Consider the following 17,360-nt stretch of genomic DNA (forward strand, 5'->3'; position numbering starts at 1 on the left):
GTTTGGTTCAAGAAAGCTTGAGCACGTCAACCTTTTTAAGCAACAGTAAGCTCTGGTATACATAACTTTTTTAAAAGTAATCAATTATAAATATCAAAATTCTCCTCTTAAACTGGTCATTTTAAAAATATTCAAGAGCTTTCCTTGTGGCTCAGTGGTAAAGAATCTGCCTGCCAACTCAGGAGACACGGGTTCGATCCCTGATCCAGGATGATCCCACATGCTGCAGAGCAACAGCCCGTGATCCATAACTATTGAGCCTGTGCGCTACAGCCTGGGAGTCATGACTCCTGAGAACACGCGCCACAACTCCTGGAGGTTACGCGCCCTAGATCCTGTTCTCTGCAACGAGAGAAGCCACCGAAATGAGAAGCCTATGCACTGCAACTAGAGAGCTGCAGTGTGGAAGGAAATGGCAACCCATTCCGGTGTTCTTGCCTGGAAAATCCCATGGACAGAAGAGCCTGGTGGGCTGCAGCTCATGGGGTCTCAAAGAATTGGACATGACTGAGTGACTAAACCACCACCGCCTGCTCGCCCCAACTAGAAACAAGCCTGTACAGCAATGAAGATCCAACACGGCCATAAATAAATAAATAAAATCATCTTTTAAAATATCATTCAAAACAAAGACATTTAAAAGGTTAATAAACTGAATTTATTTGGCTTCAAACACCAGCCAATGACACAGTTATAAACCGATTTCACTGGGTGCACAAGATGAGACACAAAATCCACGTGCACACATGCACAGCATCACAGGGGTCTAGTTTCAGACCTCAAAGCCCTCAGCTGCACCTTCAATGGCCACAGGTGAAAAATCTGAAAAGACTTTTGAGTTCCATTTCTCCCATTCCCTGTGATCACACCTAAATCCTTCTAGATAAGGATTTAACCTCTGCCATTTGAGAAGAAATAAAGAGCCTCTGATGAAAGTGAAAGAGGAGAGTGAAAAAGTTGGCTTAAAACTCAACATTCAGAAAATTAAGATCATGCCATCTGGTCCCATCACTTCATGGCAAATAGATGGGGCAACAATGGAACCAGTGAGAGACTTTATTATCTTGTGCTCCAAAATCAATGCAGATGGTGATTGCAGCCATGAAATTAAATGACACGTACACCTTGGACGATAAGCTATGACCAACCTAGACAGCATATTAAAAAGCAGAGGCATTACTTTGCCCACTAAGGTCCATCTAGTCAATGCTATGGTTTTTCCAGTAGTCATGTATAGATGTGAGAGTTGGACTGTAAAGAAAGCTGAACACAGAAGAATTGATGCTTTTGAACTGTGGTATTGGAGAAGACTCTTGAGAGTCCCTTGAACTGCAAGGAGAACAAACCAATCCATCCTAAAGGAAATCAGTCCAGAATATTCATTGGAAGGACTGATGCTGAAGCTTAAACTCCAATATTTTGGCCACCTGATGCGAAGAACTGACTCCTTGGAAAAGACCCTGATGCTGGAAAAGATTGAAGGCAGGAGGAGAAGAGGACAACAGAGGATGAGATGGTTGGATGACATCACCGACTTGAAGGACATGAGTTTGAGCAAGCTCCGGGAGTTGGTGACGGACAGGGAAGCCTGGCATGCTGTGGTCCGTAGGGTCGCAAAGAGTCAGACACGACTGAGCAACTGAACTGAACTCATTTATTTTTTAACTAGGAAAAAAGCATTTAAAATGTTTCCATTAGCCTGTACCAACATTTAGTAACAGTCATTTGATTTGAAATAAAAATACCTTTATACTCTATCAATAGAGCTTTCACAAAGTGTCTGAGAAATTTAGGCCAGGTTTACCTCCACTCATATAGCCTTGATTCAGCTAATTTAATAGAAATATTTCCTAAATCCAGAAATAAAAGAAAAACTAGGAAGAAATTTATCATTCTCACTACAAATTGTAAAAAGCTCAGATGGTATTTTTTCTCACTATGTTATGGGCTGAATGTTTGGGTCCCCTCAAAACTAAAATGTTGAAACCTAATGAAACCTAATGCCCAATCTGATGGTATTAGGAGGTGTGGCCTGTGGGGAGTGTTCAGACCATGGGAGTAGAGCCCTCACGAATGGGATTAGTGCCCTTATGAGGGACCCCACAGAGCCCCCCAGCCCTGCGAACGCCTAATCTATGAGGAACAGATTCTCATCAGATACCTAATCTGCCAGTGCCATGATCTTGGATTCCTAGCCTCCTAGCCTCCAGAATCTTGAGAAATCAATGGTGTTTATAAGCTACTCAGTCTATGATGTTTTGTTACAGCAGCCTGAACAGACTAAGACACTACAGATATCTGTCAGTAATATTCCTCTTATGCAAATATAGAAATGGTTTTTCTCTCCAATGGTGACTTACCTGGATATATAGTTCTGAGAATATCAGGTTTAGGGGGTGTCTTGCAACATATGCTATTTTCTGTGACATTCAAAATATGACAGGCTTGACCTACAGAGAAGCAAGGGCAGAGCCATTACTACAGAGCTTCAGAATGCAAACCACACCAGCCTAAATTGGAGTGCTTTTTCAATTAGAACCAGGATGCACAAGCAAGAGGTAAAGCTGAAGGGTCTTCATTTCCTTTACATGTTCTCCATCAAAGCTTATCACGCATTAATTGTGCTTTAGTTGTTCATTAGTTGTACTTCCACAAGGCAACATTTTGCTGGCAAAATCTCACAAATCTGAGTTAAAATATTTCATAATTTCTGAGAAACAAAAGTTTATTAAAATGATGTCACTGTAAGCTATTTTATCTGGGTCCAAAGTGAAGCCTTATATGTTTTGTTCCCTGGAGAAAAGTTTCTGAATAAATCAGTGATGTTTAAAATTTACAAAAGTTGATGATTCCAGTCTTCTTAGGATAATAGTGGTTTTGTTCAAATTTTTTAAATAAAAACAAAAAGGATAATAATTTTAAAGTAAATTTATAATAATTTATTTCACAGACAGATGGAAACCAAAACAGACAAGGTTTTAAATAAGAATGATTATCGTAATACATAAGCACAATTAGACTTGAGTAAGAGTTTACATTTTAGACTCCCAAGTGCTCCTCACAGTGCTTCATGAAAGGTCAACCCTCATTAACTATTTACTGACATGGAAATAATCCATGAATACAGAAGTAAGGGAAATGGAGGAAAGTATCTTTGCCAAGTTTTGTTTGGTGGCCTGGAAAATGTACACTTCAATACAACCTTTCACTATTTGAATGCTTTGTGGATGCAAGATCACTGAACTATAAAACAGTATATTTTAACAATATTTTAAACCAACTTAACTCATTTTTGTTGGAGCAAAGGAAAGATACAAAAACCAATCATTTTCAAGAAATTATTGAGGATTCAAAATCTCAAATCTGGCTGCACTTTAATGGCAAAGAAATACTATAAAAAAACTTAACATGTAATATTTGTATATCAGCTGTATCATAATGTCAGATGTAAAACATACAAATTCAAAATTGTTTATATTCCTGTTTTTAATATTTAAAAGGTAGTAAAACAGAATAACATATTATATGAAATGTTAAAATCTTTTGGCCTATGCAGGTGGCCAGGAAGAATTCATGGGATAGGAAAGATGTCCTATGAATGCTACACAAGGTTGCTTTCTGTGAATTTCTTTTCTTGAAATCATATTTTGGCTAGCTCATCAGCAGATTCCTTAAAAGTAGAAATCACCTGAGCAGAAGGCTCGATCAGAAAAATTACATACCAGGTACTTGGACAGACGTCCTGTCCTTTGTCCATCAAGGTAGGTAAGGTCATTTTAACTCAGTGAGAAGATCCCCATTATACATTCATTCCCAACTTCCCATTTGAGCTGCCTAGCTCCCTACCTTTGAGCAGATCTGGACCAGACATATGAAAGTGATGCACAACCAGAGAATCAAGCCCAACGTACACTTGTAAACCAATTAATGCTCTTTCTAAGGCCAATACAATCTGTAATTACTGATGTCCAGACAAGGCAGAGTATATGACAAAGGGATGAGGAGTCTCCCGAAATGCCACTTTAAATTTCCCTGTAATTATCTAACCCATTAAGAAATAGTAACAGTTCAGAGAGGTAATTTGAAAGTCTATTAAATAGAGGTTATGTGTGTCTTTGGCGTGGCGAGCAATTTGTTGATGGCAGCCATGATGCTGCTGTGCAATGCCCTTCGGTGCTGACCTCAGAGCCCAAACCCTGGTCACGTAAGGCTGCAAGGAGCAGTCCTCACTGGAAAATTGCAGTGGGAAAAGAATCAAGCTCCAGGACCAAATGCCCATCTGGAAATACCAGTTCATAAATTAAGACATTAATTGAGCACAACTACTATTTTTCACAGAAATAATTAAAGGAAGTATTCATTCTTTTATTAAAAAATCATGAAAAATACCTCCAACTAAAACTCGGACTGGGAAATCTGTCTGATCAAAGAACCGTCCACTGATCGTTAGCAAGGTGCCACCTTGAGTGCTTCCTTGTGAAGGTGAAATCCTAGTGATCTCTGGCATGGGGAGGGGAAGGACAAGAAATAAAATGTTATGAATATTCCACATAAACATAAAGATTTGTCTTTTACAAATTTTCCAAATTACCTAGCCACAGCAAATAACATAGTGAAGGTACTGGATTATCGAAGGAATGAAGCAGGTGTTTCATTCTTTTGTCTCTGATGCAGTCTTGCAAATAAGACAATAAACATGGCTTCACACAGACCGGCATCTCCTGGGGACCAAGGGTTAGTGGTAACTGATACCAAACAGACGCTGGTAATGGAAGGATCCAGAGAACAAGGAAAACCTGGGCTGAGCATAGATGTTTGTTTCCAAAAGAAAACAGGAAGGCAAGAGAACAACCTCCTCTCTATGCTCTTTAAAAATGAAATCTTTCTTATATTTACGGACCAACATCTTAAATTTTTCTCACATACTAATACATTAACTATGATTGGAATGCTTTGCAGCTTTGTATATGAGTCTTACGTACACTAGTAAAATGGACCAGTAATGGTACATGGTACATTCTTTTAAACATTTACTCTTTATTAGTTCACTCTATCAAATGAACTGTTTTTTTTCCATAGGAGTTTCACATTAAATAAAATAGACTTCTGTAGCCTAGACAGTAAAGAATATGCCTGCAATGCAGGAGACCTGGGTTCCATCCCTGGGTCGGTAAGACCCTTTGGAGAAGGGAATAGCAACCCACTCTGGTATTCTTGCCTGGAGAATCCCATAGACAGAGGAGACTGGCGGGCTACAGTCCACGGGGTCACAAAGAGTCGGACACGACTAACACTTTCACACTAAGTTTCACAGTAGGTTTCTAGAAAAAAGCCAGGATAGATCATATTTGATTGATTCCAAGACACACATTTTTTTCATTTTTGAACATCTTTCATGTCTGAATCACCCCAGGCCTGGCACTGAGATCTCTTTAAATTGAAATAAATTATGATCTCCTTGAGGAATCTTTTGGACCATACTGAGAGCATAAATCTCCACGAGTGCTGGTTTGTGGGTTTAAATTGACAGCAGAGATTTTTTTTTCCTTCCTTGATCAACATCCTAAGTTGAGATGCTTAAGCTTCCCTGCTGTCTCTCTTAGTGAGATAAGTTTATTTCTCAATCAACCTAACACCAGAAATGTAGTTTTTTTGGCTACAGATCTTGGCTTTTTGTAGATCCTGGCTTAATGTCAGGGCTTCCTACTGCACTCCTTGTCTTGGGTGTTTTTTTGTTCTTAGAACAACATAAAATAATATAGTACACTTTACAATCATTGTTGTACTTGATTTGATGAAATAAAGTATATGCACTTCTCTTCCCCTGCCTTCCCCTCACACAGAAAGGTCACATACCTGCATATGTTTGAAACATTGAAATTTTATTGAGGGAAGAAACAAAATATGCCATTTTTTCTGGTAAACTCCTGTTTTAAAAAAAAGTAAAAATTCTTGTTTTAAAAAATGACCTTTATTTTAGGAAATTTTCTTTTACTTCAGTGATAGAAATCATATCAAAATTTACAAAGGACCAAGAAAGAACTTTTGAGGAAAATAAAGATGTTCTATAGCCTGGTTTATTAAATCCACAAATACACCAAACACATTTGCCAGCACTCACTGAACTGCACATTTAAAATATGCACCTTTTATTATATGCAAATTATAGTTCAATAAAGTAAGAATTTGCATTAACATAAAAAATAAACACACAGGAAGACTGCCCTTCATAAAAGTTGGGCTCTATGGATGACCATCTGGGGTTCTCTGTGCTCTTAAGACCCATTTAGTGATAAGTAACTAACATCATTGAACTCTTACTAGGTATGCTAAAATTTTTAATTTTTTAAGCTTCTAATTACTATGCTATTTAATTCTTGTATCAATTCCATGAGGTAGGTAATACTCAGAGAAATTTCTTCTTAGTCAAGATCAGTGATTTCTCTGGCAATCCAGTGGTTAAGACTTTGTCCTTCCAATGCAGGGGGCATGGGTTCGATCCCTGGCCAGGGAACCAAAATCCCACATGCCGTGCAGCATGGCCAAAAAATTAAAAAAAAAAAATTAATTGACTGTTTTCTTAGTCAAGATCACAAAAAGTAGCAGAAATGGAATCTGAACCAGGTAGTTTGAGTTCATAGCCCTGGGTACTACATAGTTCTCTTCTCTAGCCACTAACTTACATGAGATACAAAGGATGAGTGCAAGTTCACAACAGTCCACCATAGTTAAGTCACCCTTAATAAACACAGAGCCTATTCATGTTTTTAATAGATACATACTTGGACTTCTATAGCCTAAAGGGCTACGAAGGGAAAGAATATGATCCTAAAATTGAATGCTTTCTCTTAATTACCTCAATTAAATTCATAATTAGAAAAGTTAAGATATTCTAATGTTATCTAAAGACTCCAAACTCATTCATCATAATTATGGCACAATGAACTAGAATCTATAAGGATAATGGAAATCTTGTGGTGGAGACCAACAGTCAACTCCCTATGAATCTAACACAGGCATTATAATGTGCATTTGCAAAGCTAAAGAGTCCCTGAAAATATGCTATGCTAAATTAGTTATTTAAGAAGTTCACACTGGATTTTAAATGTTTATATTATAAGCCTTTCAGTTGATTTCTTAAAAACCTAAAATGAAGCCAGTTCCAACAATGTCTGTGGTCAGATCCTGTCTCTGAAAAATTAACTCTGCTTTTTAAGCTGGTGGGGAAATTGCCTCCTGAAATAAAATTTGAATGTAATTTATTTGGTGTGACACTGAGGTGATTTTCACTAATTCATTGATAATAACTAGGCATTTCTCAATTAAGAGAGTCTCATCTAAACCTTATCAGTTTGGAACAGCTGTTGTTTGAACTTGGGGTAATAGAAGAGGGAAGGCTGCCCATTAAAAGAAATACAGAATGCATACAACATTGTAAATCAACTATACTTCAACAAATTTTCTTTTTAAAAGTAACACAAAATAGATGCTACACGGTCTCCAGTTGGTTCATCTGATATTCAGGAATGCTCCAGAAATTTGTAAAATATGGATTTTATTAATTATAAAATGACAACATTTTAAAAATGCCATGTAATCTTAAAACTAGATTTTTAAGTAGTAAATATCGTGTTTTTAACAATCACCTTAAATTAAGGTTGTTTTATATAAAAATACAATTTCTTAAACTCTGAGACACTAATACAAAAGGGAATCCATTGGCTTAAAACAGGAAACAGTGATTATAAGTCAAGATCACAGAATTAACAATTTTATGCAATATTTTTGCCTATATATGTACAAATTTTCAAATTTTGGGGGTATGTTAATGCTGCATCTTGACTTATGCATACCTATCAATCACAATCAAGCTCAATCACTCAAACCTTCTATTTTTGGATAATTATTTCTCTGAGAGACATATGATGGATTTGGCAATTAGCACCTCTCATTCAGACTTGGAACTAAGAATTCACTTTTCTCACCTTAGGAAGAATGACATTGAGAGCACAAAGGAACCATATATAGTTCACAAAATCATTTAAATCTCGATATCATTGCTTCTAACATGTTTTGCTGATATTTCAATAAAATCCTATTGTCCAATCTTATCAAGTTATATTTAAGTAGGCCATGTCCTTACAGAAAATCACAGTTAAGTCATGGGACTAAGTCATTGTACCATGTAAATCATAAAGGTAAATCTTAGCACTGTTTACATATCACCCACTCTGGCTTTATCCTAAATTATAAAATTCTTCAAGATTTTAGTGCAGTATGTATTATTCTATAATAAAGTGTCCGGTGGTTAGGACTTGGCACTTAAAGTAATTCCCTGATGGTGATTCAGTGGTTAGGACTTGGCACTTTCACCGCCAGAGCCTGGGTTCAATCCCTGGTTGGGGAACTAAGATTCCACAAGCCACGAGTCATGGTCAAAAAGTAATAATAATAAAAACTTAAAAAAAAATACAGTCCCTGGGCTTTGGGAACCCACAATTTTTTAAAAAGTGTGCCTTAATTTCTTCACCTGAAAAATGGAACTAACAGTACACATTCCATAAGGTTGTTTTGATACTCATTAATGGCTTAAAATAGGGCAGGTACACAGTAAGTCTCAAATTTAAGTATTATGGTTACTATTATTATAAATAATTTTTAAAATAACTAATTAAAAAAAAAATGTCCAGTCCAGGTTTATAACTTGGAAATAAACCTACTGACTTTAGGTGTCTAGAAGTAGCTCATCTGTAAATACAGTGGTAATGGATTTAGTTTCACCAACTCAACTGCATTTCCATACATGCAGAGACCAAATCTCACCCTTCTCTTGCAGCCTGTAAACAATGAAAAGGAATAACATCTACTTTGATTATAACATTGCCACTCTTTCCAAACTTCTAATCACTGAGTCTCTCTTCAGAAACAAAAAAAATCAACAATTTTTCATCATCAGTCTACTACAACTATATTAGTATTGGATGGCTAAATGATGTGACTTATTTGGATTTCAATCAACCAGTTCACTTTCCCAACAGGAGATGCTATGACGTTTTGGGAAGAACAATTTAGGTTTGGCACATCATGGTGCTGCCCATAAAAGGCCAGCAGCATGCTCCAGTGACTGGGAGGGCCAACAAATGTCCCCCACACACCCTTGCAAACGCTCCAGGAGTGGGGTGATCCCCCCACAGTAGAGAATCCTGGGTCAGGGTGTTAAACAGTGATGAGATGTGGTTCTGTGACTGGAACCCTCTATTGGTCATGGCAAAGCACTGGACGAAAGGCTCAGGTCCTGGAGTCAGACTGCCTGGGTTCACATTCCACCTCTGTTTCCTGCCAGCTGAATATCCCTAGGCAAATCACCTAATGTTCCTATGTCTCGTTTTCCCAGTGTGCAATATGGGATAGGTGAAAACATCCAATTTATAGGTTCTCTGGGAGTATCAAGCTAGATAATATATGTAAAGTGCTTAAGGCCATGCCTGCCACTAAAGGTTCTTTATTATATCTATCAGACTTGCAACATGTGTTGAGATTTGCATAGTCTCGTATTTCTATAAGTGTGTGATGGTCTTTCTGACTGAAATTAGGGTATCTGGAAATAAGTTCTAGTTTTACTAGAAATTATAAATATAAGTTATTAATATTGGTATGAGAATGAACAATTAAAAGCTGTAACTACCATCTTTCACAATTCCATTTGTCCTGATACTTTAAGAGAACATCAGTATAAGGCAATATTAACCATGAAGCTTTTTTTATTCTTACATTCATAAAAAATTTAATTAGTTATCAAAACAATTTTATAAATAAGAAGGGCTACAAAACATAAAATGACACCTTTTCATATCACAATCAAAGATTTTTTTAATTTATTGTTTTAAGTAATGCTAGATTTCCCAGCAACTGAAAGGCCATGTCTGAGACACAAATTACTAGTGAACAGGAGTTACAGACTCCTTAAATGTTAATTTGGGTAAAGTGATTAATTTTTTTGAAAGTAATTAAGTTTTTAATCTAGGGATATATAGCACAAAGTAAATATACACTTTTATTTTATTTTCCCAGTTGAATCAATTATGAAAATTATTATTTACAAAATGATCTACCTTCCATAATCGCTATCCACGATGAAGCTGACATTGTGATGACCTGGAATTAATTAAAATACACAATCAATTAAATTCTCAATCACAGGAGAATAATAACTATATATTATAAAGCTGATTTAAAAGCAAAGAGAATTAACACCGTAATTATGCAACCATCTACTAATCCTCAAAGAAATGAAAAATCTTAAAGAAACACCTACTACTTTAAGATATACAAATAAGATGTCTCAAGGTTCTAACCAGGAAAACCTCACAAAGTATAATAATGAATGAAGAATAAAAGAACATATATGTAATCATATTGCCTTCAATTTTCTTTCATTCATTTAACAGCTATTTAATTGGGTCAGTGATGGGTTGAGAGGTGCAGGGTGAGCACACGGTTTGCTCTTCTCAAAGAGCACGCTGTCAAATGGAGGATATAGTCAGTCAAAAGCAAGGACACAGAGAACTGAAAACTGTGATAAAGCTATCAAGGAAAAGGAGAACGAAAATTGAGAATGTAAAGCTGGGGATCAGGCTCTTTTGAAGACATGACATTTTATCTGAAACTTTCAGGACCGGAAACTTGCAAAGGCTGTGAGGCAGAAGGAATGTGTGTGTGTGTGTGTGTGTGTGTGTGTGTTCCTGTGTGTGCGTGCGCACACGCGTTAGTCACTCAGTCGTGTCCAAGTAGACTGTAGCCCACTAGGCTCCTCTGTCCATAGAATTCTCCAGGCAAGAATACTGGAGTGGGTTGCCATTCCCTTCTCCAGGGGATCTTCCCAACCCAGGGATTGAACCTGGATCTCCTGCATTTCAGGTGGATTCTTTACCGTCTGAGCCACCAGAGAAGCCTGAGGCAGAAGGAATAAAGCTCATTAACTAATTAAAATGTTTATGATTCTGAAGTACATAGAGCAAGGAGTAAAAATCAGAGTAAAATTTAAGCTACAGGTAAACAGCTAAATTAGTAATGGAATCATTTAAATGACAGAAGAAATGAAAAAAGAGACACTTGAAGACACTTCAGTGTGAATCTTAGAAAAAGGTAATTCATACATGCTTACGCGATGCTGAAAAAAAGCCACAGTAAACAGCAAGTGCTAATGTTTAAAAAAGGGATGAGGCTACAGGAGAGGTCTAAGAGAATACCAAACAAGGAAATACAGTCAGGCATTTCTGAGAACTATGATAAATGATGGTCAACACTTACCAATGTAAGTTCCACTCGTCTTACAAACCATAGAACCCATGTCTCCATTTGGGTGATCTAGTTTTAGACCATACCTAATAAAATACGCATTTTAATTTCAAAGTTTACATTGACATTAAAGTTTTAAAATATTGTGTTTCCCTCAAAAAATCTTATGAATTTCAGAATATGTATCAGCACAGAAACTGTTGCTACAAAAAAGATTTCTGTAAAATATTTTCCAATCTTAGCTGAAGTTATTTGAATAAATATTTCCCAGTCTTAGCTGAAGCTATTTGAATAAATATTTCCCAGTCTTTGTTGAAGTTATTTAAAAATTAAATATTTTGTCATTAATTTGGTCATCCCCATTGATATTCCTTTTAAAGAATTTAAAACACTACCAAGTGAAACAATTATTTGATAAAGGTATTCCTCAAAATAATTTAAACAGCAGTTCATATCATAATACACTGGAGATAGTGGATATCAGGTTATATCTAACTATATCAAGACTGATAAATTACTATATCAAATATTATAATTTATACTGTGTTATTAAGCATTTGGCTATACAATATTGCTAGAAATTACTATTTAAATCTAGTATGCTTATATCTACTATTTATTTTTCTAAAGAAAATTATTTGAATTACTTACAAATTATCAGATTGTGATATGAGAAGTTCACAGGGCATTCCTCCAATATAAACTCTGTATAAATATTTTATTGGAAAAGATCAAGTTGTGTTTAATATATTGTTTCAAAATGCTCTCTTCCCAACAAGCTTACTGCCACCTTATTTTTTTTCTCCCAATCACTTAATAGTATCCATCATTCATTCACTCAATAAACATCTACTGACCACTTATTATGTTACAGATTTTGCTCTAGATGCTGGAGCACATCAGTGAGCCAAGATCTCTGCCATTATAGGACTGACAATCTAACTGGGGAAGAATGACAATAAACATGATAATCATAACATATTTGGTGTGTTATAAAGTGATTAATACTAAAGCAATAGCAAATGTAGATAATGGGGACTCTTCCATCTGAAGTTCAATTAATTCTAATACAAAATATAATTTTGTAGTTAAGTTTCATATGAATTAAATAAGGCTCACGTCTCAGAAAGTAATTGGGATGAAAAGAATGTCTAGTAGGATCAGTGCTAATGAAATGGGAACAAGAAGCTGAGAAGGATTAGAAGCCGAGAGGAAAATCTGCCTTCACATTTCTTTCTCCAGCTGACTAGACTGACCTATTACTTTAAGGCTGATAGAACCCAGTGATACTGGAGGCTTGTAGCTAACTGACAGCTATCACATTCTTTGCAATACCAGACTAAATCGCCAGCTTCTAGGACAGCAAATCCAGATACAAAATTAGGCCAGATACAAGCCTGAATTATAAAAAATAGCATGTCTGCTAGCAGAGAACTTTGAACTTCTTAATATACTTTTCATACAAATTCTTTCATTTGATCATTACATTAGGTTATAAAGAAAGTAAACTGAATTACTATGCCTATTACAGAAATGTATGAGTTCATATTCTCTTTCTAACTGTTAGGTAGTTAGAATAGGGAAAAGGAGTCCAGAATGGCAGTGGCTAAAAGACCTGGAAGGGAAAAGCCCGCGAAAACAGAACAAAGGAAGGTCCAAGGACCGGAGTGAGCACCTCAGGTAAAACAAACAGCACTCCTGGCTGGCCCAGTTTACATAGGACAGGCCCAGGGAGAGAGAAACATATAAAAAGAAGAGCCAAAGCTCGCTCGCTCTCTGCCCCGCTCCCCCGACCCCACCCGCACGCTCAGGCGCTCTTCTCTTCACGTCTTTGGGTCGACATGCCCTCACGCCTCGAAGATGGATTTTCCTGCTATTATCTAAATAAAATAGAGCTGTAACACTGAGCTGTAACACTGATTTGTCTAAGAGCTATAACACGGTCATTCGAGACCTGAGAGCTATAACACAGTCTGTCCAAGACCCAAGAGCTGTGACACGCCGAGGGGGGCTTTAATGTCCGTCACTCCAAAACTTTGCCGTGACGAGACAGAACCGAGGAGCATACATTTGCCTGATAAAACCTTTTGCTTCACTGCAAATAAATAACAAACGTAGCAGCCAGCGTTTACAGCATTACTACATTTAGTCCTGGCAGCTTATGCGTTAGTACTTACACATTAGTAACTAGTATCCTTCCATTTTACAGATGAAGAGGCTGAGCCAGGGAGGATAAGTAGCTTGCCCAAGCCTGCAGCCAGGAAGGGGTAGAGCAGGAATTCAAACCTAGAAAGCTCTGCTCCAGTTACATTCTTAACTACATCCTGTAATTCCTACAGTGGTGTGGGTTTGCCTCTCTATGGTAATATTACCCTATTTGCCCTTAAATACATATATTTAATTTTTTTTCTCACTCTTTTAGACCAAAAGCTCCTTTAGTAGGCACTAGGTCCTTGAGTCATTTGCAAGTCCTCTATCATTTGTACCTGATCTGAACGTGGAGATTTGGCCAAACTGACAAAGCTTGTGAGAAGCAGAAGCAGCTTGGGTGCTTGGTCTCCTGACTTCCTGTCAAGACTCAGCCCATTCACTGCTCCCACTTACACAATTCAGGCACAACAGAGTGCCTTGAGGGCTCCAGTGTCTCAATGAATGTGACAGAAATGAGATAAAAGCAGTTCTAAAACCTTTGCCTATAGATCAATGTGTGAATTTTTCCCCTACATTTATATGTATTAATAGTATCTCAGTGTTACCAGAGTATAGGGGCTAGGCAGCCTGCTCTAAGGTCTCTTCTGACTGTGATTCTGTGATTTCATGAAATAATTTCTATCCATTCCTTTGTATTAAAGAGAAGTAAATCTCAACTACAGAGGAGGAAAAAAGTAATCACTTGAAAGTTAAACTTTCTATTTCCTGGCATCATTAGGGAAAGGATGACAGAAAAGGGAAATGATGACAGAAAAGGGAAAGGATGACAGAAAAATCTGCTTTAAGAAATGAAAAATTAAACATTCATAATACTCAACTATACAGAAATAGACAAAATACTTAAACGGTCCATACAAAATGTTAAATATTTGTTTATTTTAGTAGTCCTTTTATTTTATATAAGGAATCAATAAAAATATTTCTAGAATATTATAGATTCATGCAAATGTGATTTACTTGAGAGCTCTGCCCCATAGAATGCTAGACAAATCATCTTTATTTCATTTAGCAAAACCTTTCAAATTGCATGTTTTATGAAATTATATATACATATGTACATATATGTGTGCTGAATATTAATTTATCCATTTACCCATTTTATACATGTTTTCAATAAGCATGAAGTATCTTGGAAACTATGATTCGATTCTGTGTGAATTGGTTACCAGAATATAGAGGCTGGGTAACCTAATCTCTGAGGTCTTATCTGACTGTGATTCTGTGATTTCAAGAAATAATATCTATCGATTCCTTTGTGTTTAAGAGAAGTAAATTTCAACTACAGAGGAAATGAGCAGGACTTCCAGTCTTTTAAGGCAGGACGGAGATAACCCCACCAATGCTGCAGGAAGTTATATTAACTCTAGTGACATTGCTATTTCCTGCCCAACATGTGGACAATACTTTTGGTAACCAGCAATGTTACCATCTGGTACAAAGTTAGAACATGGAGGAATTAGGATTCAAATCCTAGCCTGTTAATACATTATTGACTTTTTTGTTTCAGCTCTCTCCCATACACATGTGCAGTAGAAAAAGTGCCAAAATGCCTGTTGGGAAACTTGGGTTCTCCTCCTGACCTTTACTAAGCCATGGACCTCCAGGCTTCAGGGGTTTTTTTTTTTTTTTTTCTTTAATATGTGCAAAATGAGGCAGCTAGATTAAGTAATAAAGTTCTTCAGTAATGAAGTTCTGTGATTTCAGCTCAATTACTATTCGAGTTCTTCCATGTACCGCCTATTAATAAAGTCCATCATAGAAAAATAAGCAGTTCTGTTAGGCCAAAAGAGAAAAGTATATTGGCCATGGTTTCTGCTTTTTTTAACTTTTTATTTTGTATTGGAATATAGCTGATTAACAATGATGGCCATTGTTTCTATGTCAATGAACTATGCAACAGTCTATTTTTCCTTGCATAATATGGCTGGAAAATACTGGGAATCTCACCACATTGTAGCGGTTTTTAATATCATTGGACCCATTATTCATGGGATATCACATCTCATCTATGAGTTATAAGAATATTTTTGTTTCCACATCAAAAACTTACCTCAAAATCCTCACATTTTTCCCATTTGAGCTTAGTGCCGTATTACTTCCATAGACATCAGTGAAGATTCTGCCTCGGATTGTTATTAGTGTACCTAAAAGCAAACAGGGAAAAAACTCAGTGTAAGATCATCTATCCATATATCCATGTATTTAATATTAAAACTTTACAGATTTTCCCAATAAAACCAGCATTCAGACACTTACATCTTGTGTTCACTATATCATTTAGAACTGCTCTGAAAGTTCTAGTAAAAAAATAAACCATAAATAAATATGTATAGTATTAAAGAGGTATCTATATGTATTTTTAGCTTAAGAGGTGTTTCGTGGAAGATAGGATGAATTATTCAATAAATATTGCTTGGGTCATAGGTGATTTATTTGAGAAAACGTAAATAAGATCCCTATTTTATACCAAAAAATGAAGTAAATTCTAGGTGAAATAAAAATTAAATATAAATAATAAAACCACAAAAACTCTTGAAAACTAAGCAAAAATTTATGTAGTAAATTTATGGAGTGTTTATATAGTCAGGATAGTGGGATCCTGACTATAAAATGGAGGGAGCATAAAATGAAGGGAGAAATAACAAATGTTAAGATCTATAGATTTAATAATAAAAATTAAGTGATGCAGAAACATCATTAATAGATTTAAAAAGCAAATAATAAATTAAAAAATATTTCCCATCAATATGACATACATATGACATACAGTCTTAAAATACAAATAATTCTTGTAACTTAATATGGAAATAAATGACTAGCCTTAAATTACCAAAGGGATGAATTGGTAACTTATGAAAGAAGAATAAAAATCTTTAATAAATACAAAATTAATTACATAAATCAAAGAAGTGGAAAAATTCGGAAAAAACCCTACAATACTTTTCACATAAATTCTTTTTATGAAAAAAGGAAAAGGAGAAAAGCCCTTCTGCCTCCCAGTACCCAATGTCCACTGAGTTTGGAGGAGGTGAAGCCAGGGTCAGCCCCCTAGGGGCTGCTGTAGGAGTAGATTTTTCACATAAATTCTTGAGAAAACAGAGTACCTAGAATTGTCAAGGTTTAAAAAGAAGGACATTCTCACATATTCCTGTTGGAATTACAAACTGATGCAACTATAGTTATTATAAAAAACACTGGAAGCCAACTAACATTCAATAGAGGGAAAGTTTAATATATTATAATAGATTCAGATGCAGGTATTAAAAAGCATTAAACAATCTTTCTTTTATAATCAGAAAATGCTATTTATAAATTTTTAGGTATTATATATTTTACATAGTAAAAATTAATTACTGTAAACCAAAAAAAGATATTTCAGTTGTTATATAACAGACCTGGAGTTCCAGATAAAGGCGTGATGCTCCTTATTGTTGGGGTTCTGAAACTTTTTGCCTGCAAAATAATACTGTTGATAAGCAATCTTATCTCTATCTTGTTCCTAGTTTTATGAAATATCTCTGCTTCTTTCATTATTTTATATTTGAACAACAGCCATAATATGAGTATGAAAATATTTTTATATATAAGAAATAGAGTTTAAAATATTACTTTGATTATTCAAAATTTTTTTCCCTGTCCCTAAAAATCATCTTTCATTTCAAAGTGTTTCTTTTTGAAGGTTTCAAATTTAATCAGCCTTTTGTCATCAGTGTATGTCAAACCACAGTAATAAAGCTGTCAAGTAAAGACTTTTAAGAATTTGGTGAAATAAAATTAAAGAAAGCCTACATGGGTTTTCACCCTTTATGGGTTACACTCATAAAGAAAAAATAGTAAAGCGTTTTTCAAAA

At 35.7% G+C, this 17,360-nt stretch overlaps 1 protein-coding gene across 1 annotated transcript in view; it reads right to left on the minus strand.

Annotated features, from left to right (window-relative positions):
• The window catches only part of PKHD1L1 (PKHD1 like 1), a 169,930-nt gene that overhangs the window by 135,491 nt on the left and 17,079 nt on the right, over positions 1-17,360 (minus strand). Inside the window, exons 5-12 of the mRNA XM_043483981.1 lie at positions 16,905-16,962; positions 15,560-15,653; positions 11,950-12,003; positions 11,311-11,384; positions 10,113-10,155; positions 5,857-5,927; positions 4,390-4,500; positions 2,361-2,450 (exon numbers count right to left, since the gene is read on the minus strand). Coding sequence (XP_043339916.1) covers positions 2,361-2,450; positions 4,390-4,500; positions 5,857-5,927; positions 10,113-10,155; positions 11,311-11,384; positions 11,950-12,003; positions 15,560-15,653; positions 16,905-16,962 — 595 coding nt within the window. The remainder of the gene's footprint in view (positions 1-2,360; positions 2,451-4,389; positions 4,501-5,856; positions 5,928-10,112; positions 10,156-11,310; positions 11,385-11,949; positions 12,004-15,559; positions 15,654-16,904; positions 16,963-17,360) is intronic.

Source organism: Cervus canadensis, chromosome 12 (genome assembly GCF_019320065.1).
Source record: "Cervus canadensis isolate Bull #8, Minnesota chromosome 12, ASM1932006v1, whole genome shotgun sequence".
NCBI classification, from domain to species: Eukaryota; Metazoa; Chordata; class Mammalia; order Artiodactyla; family Cervidae; genus Cervus; species Cervus canadensis.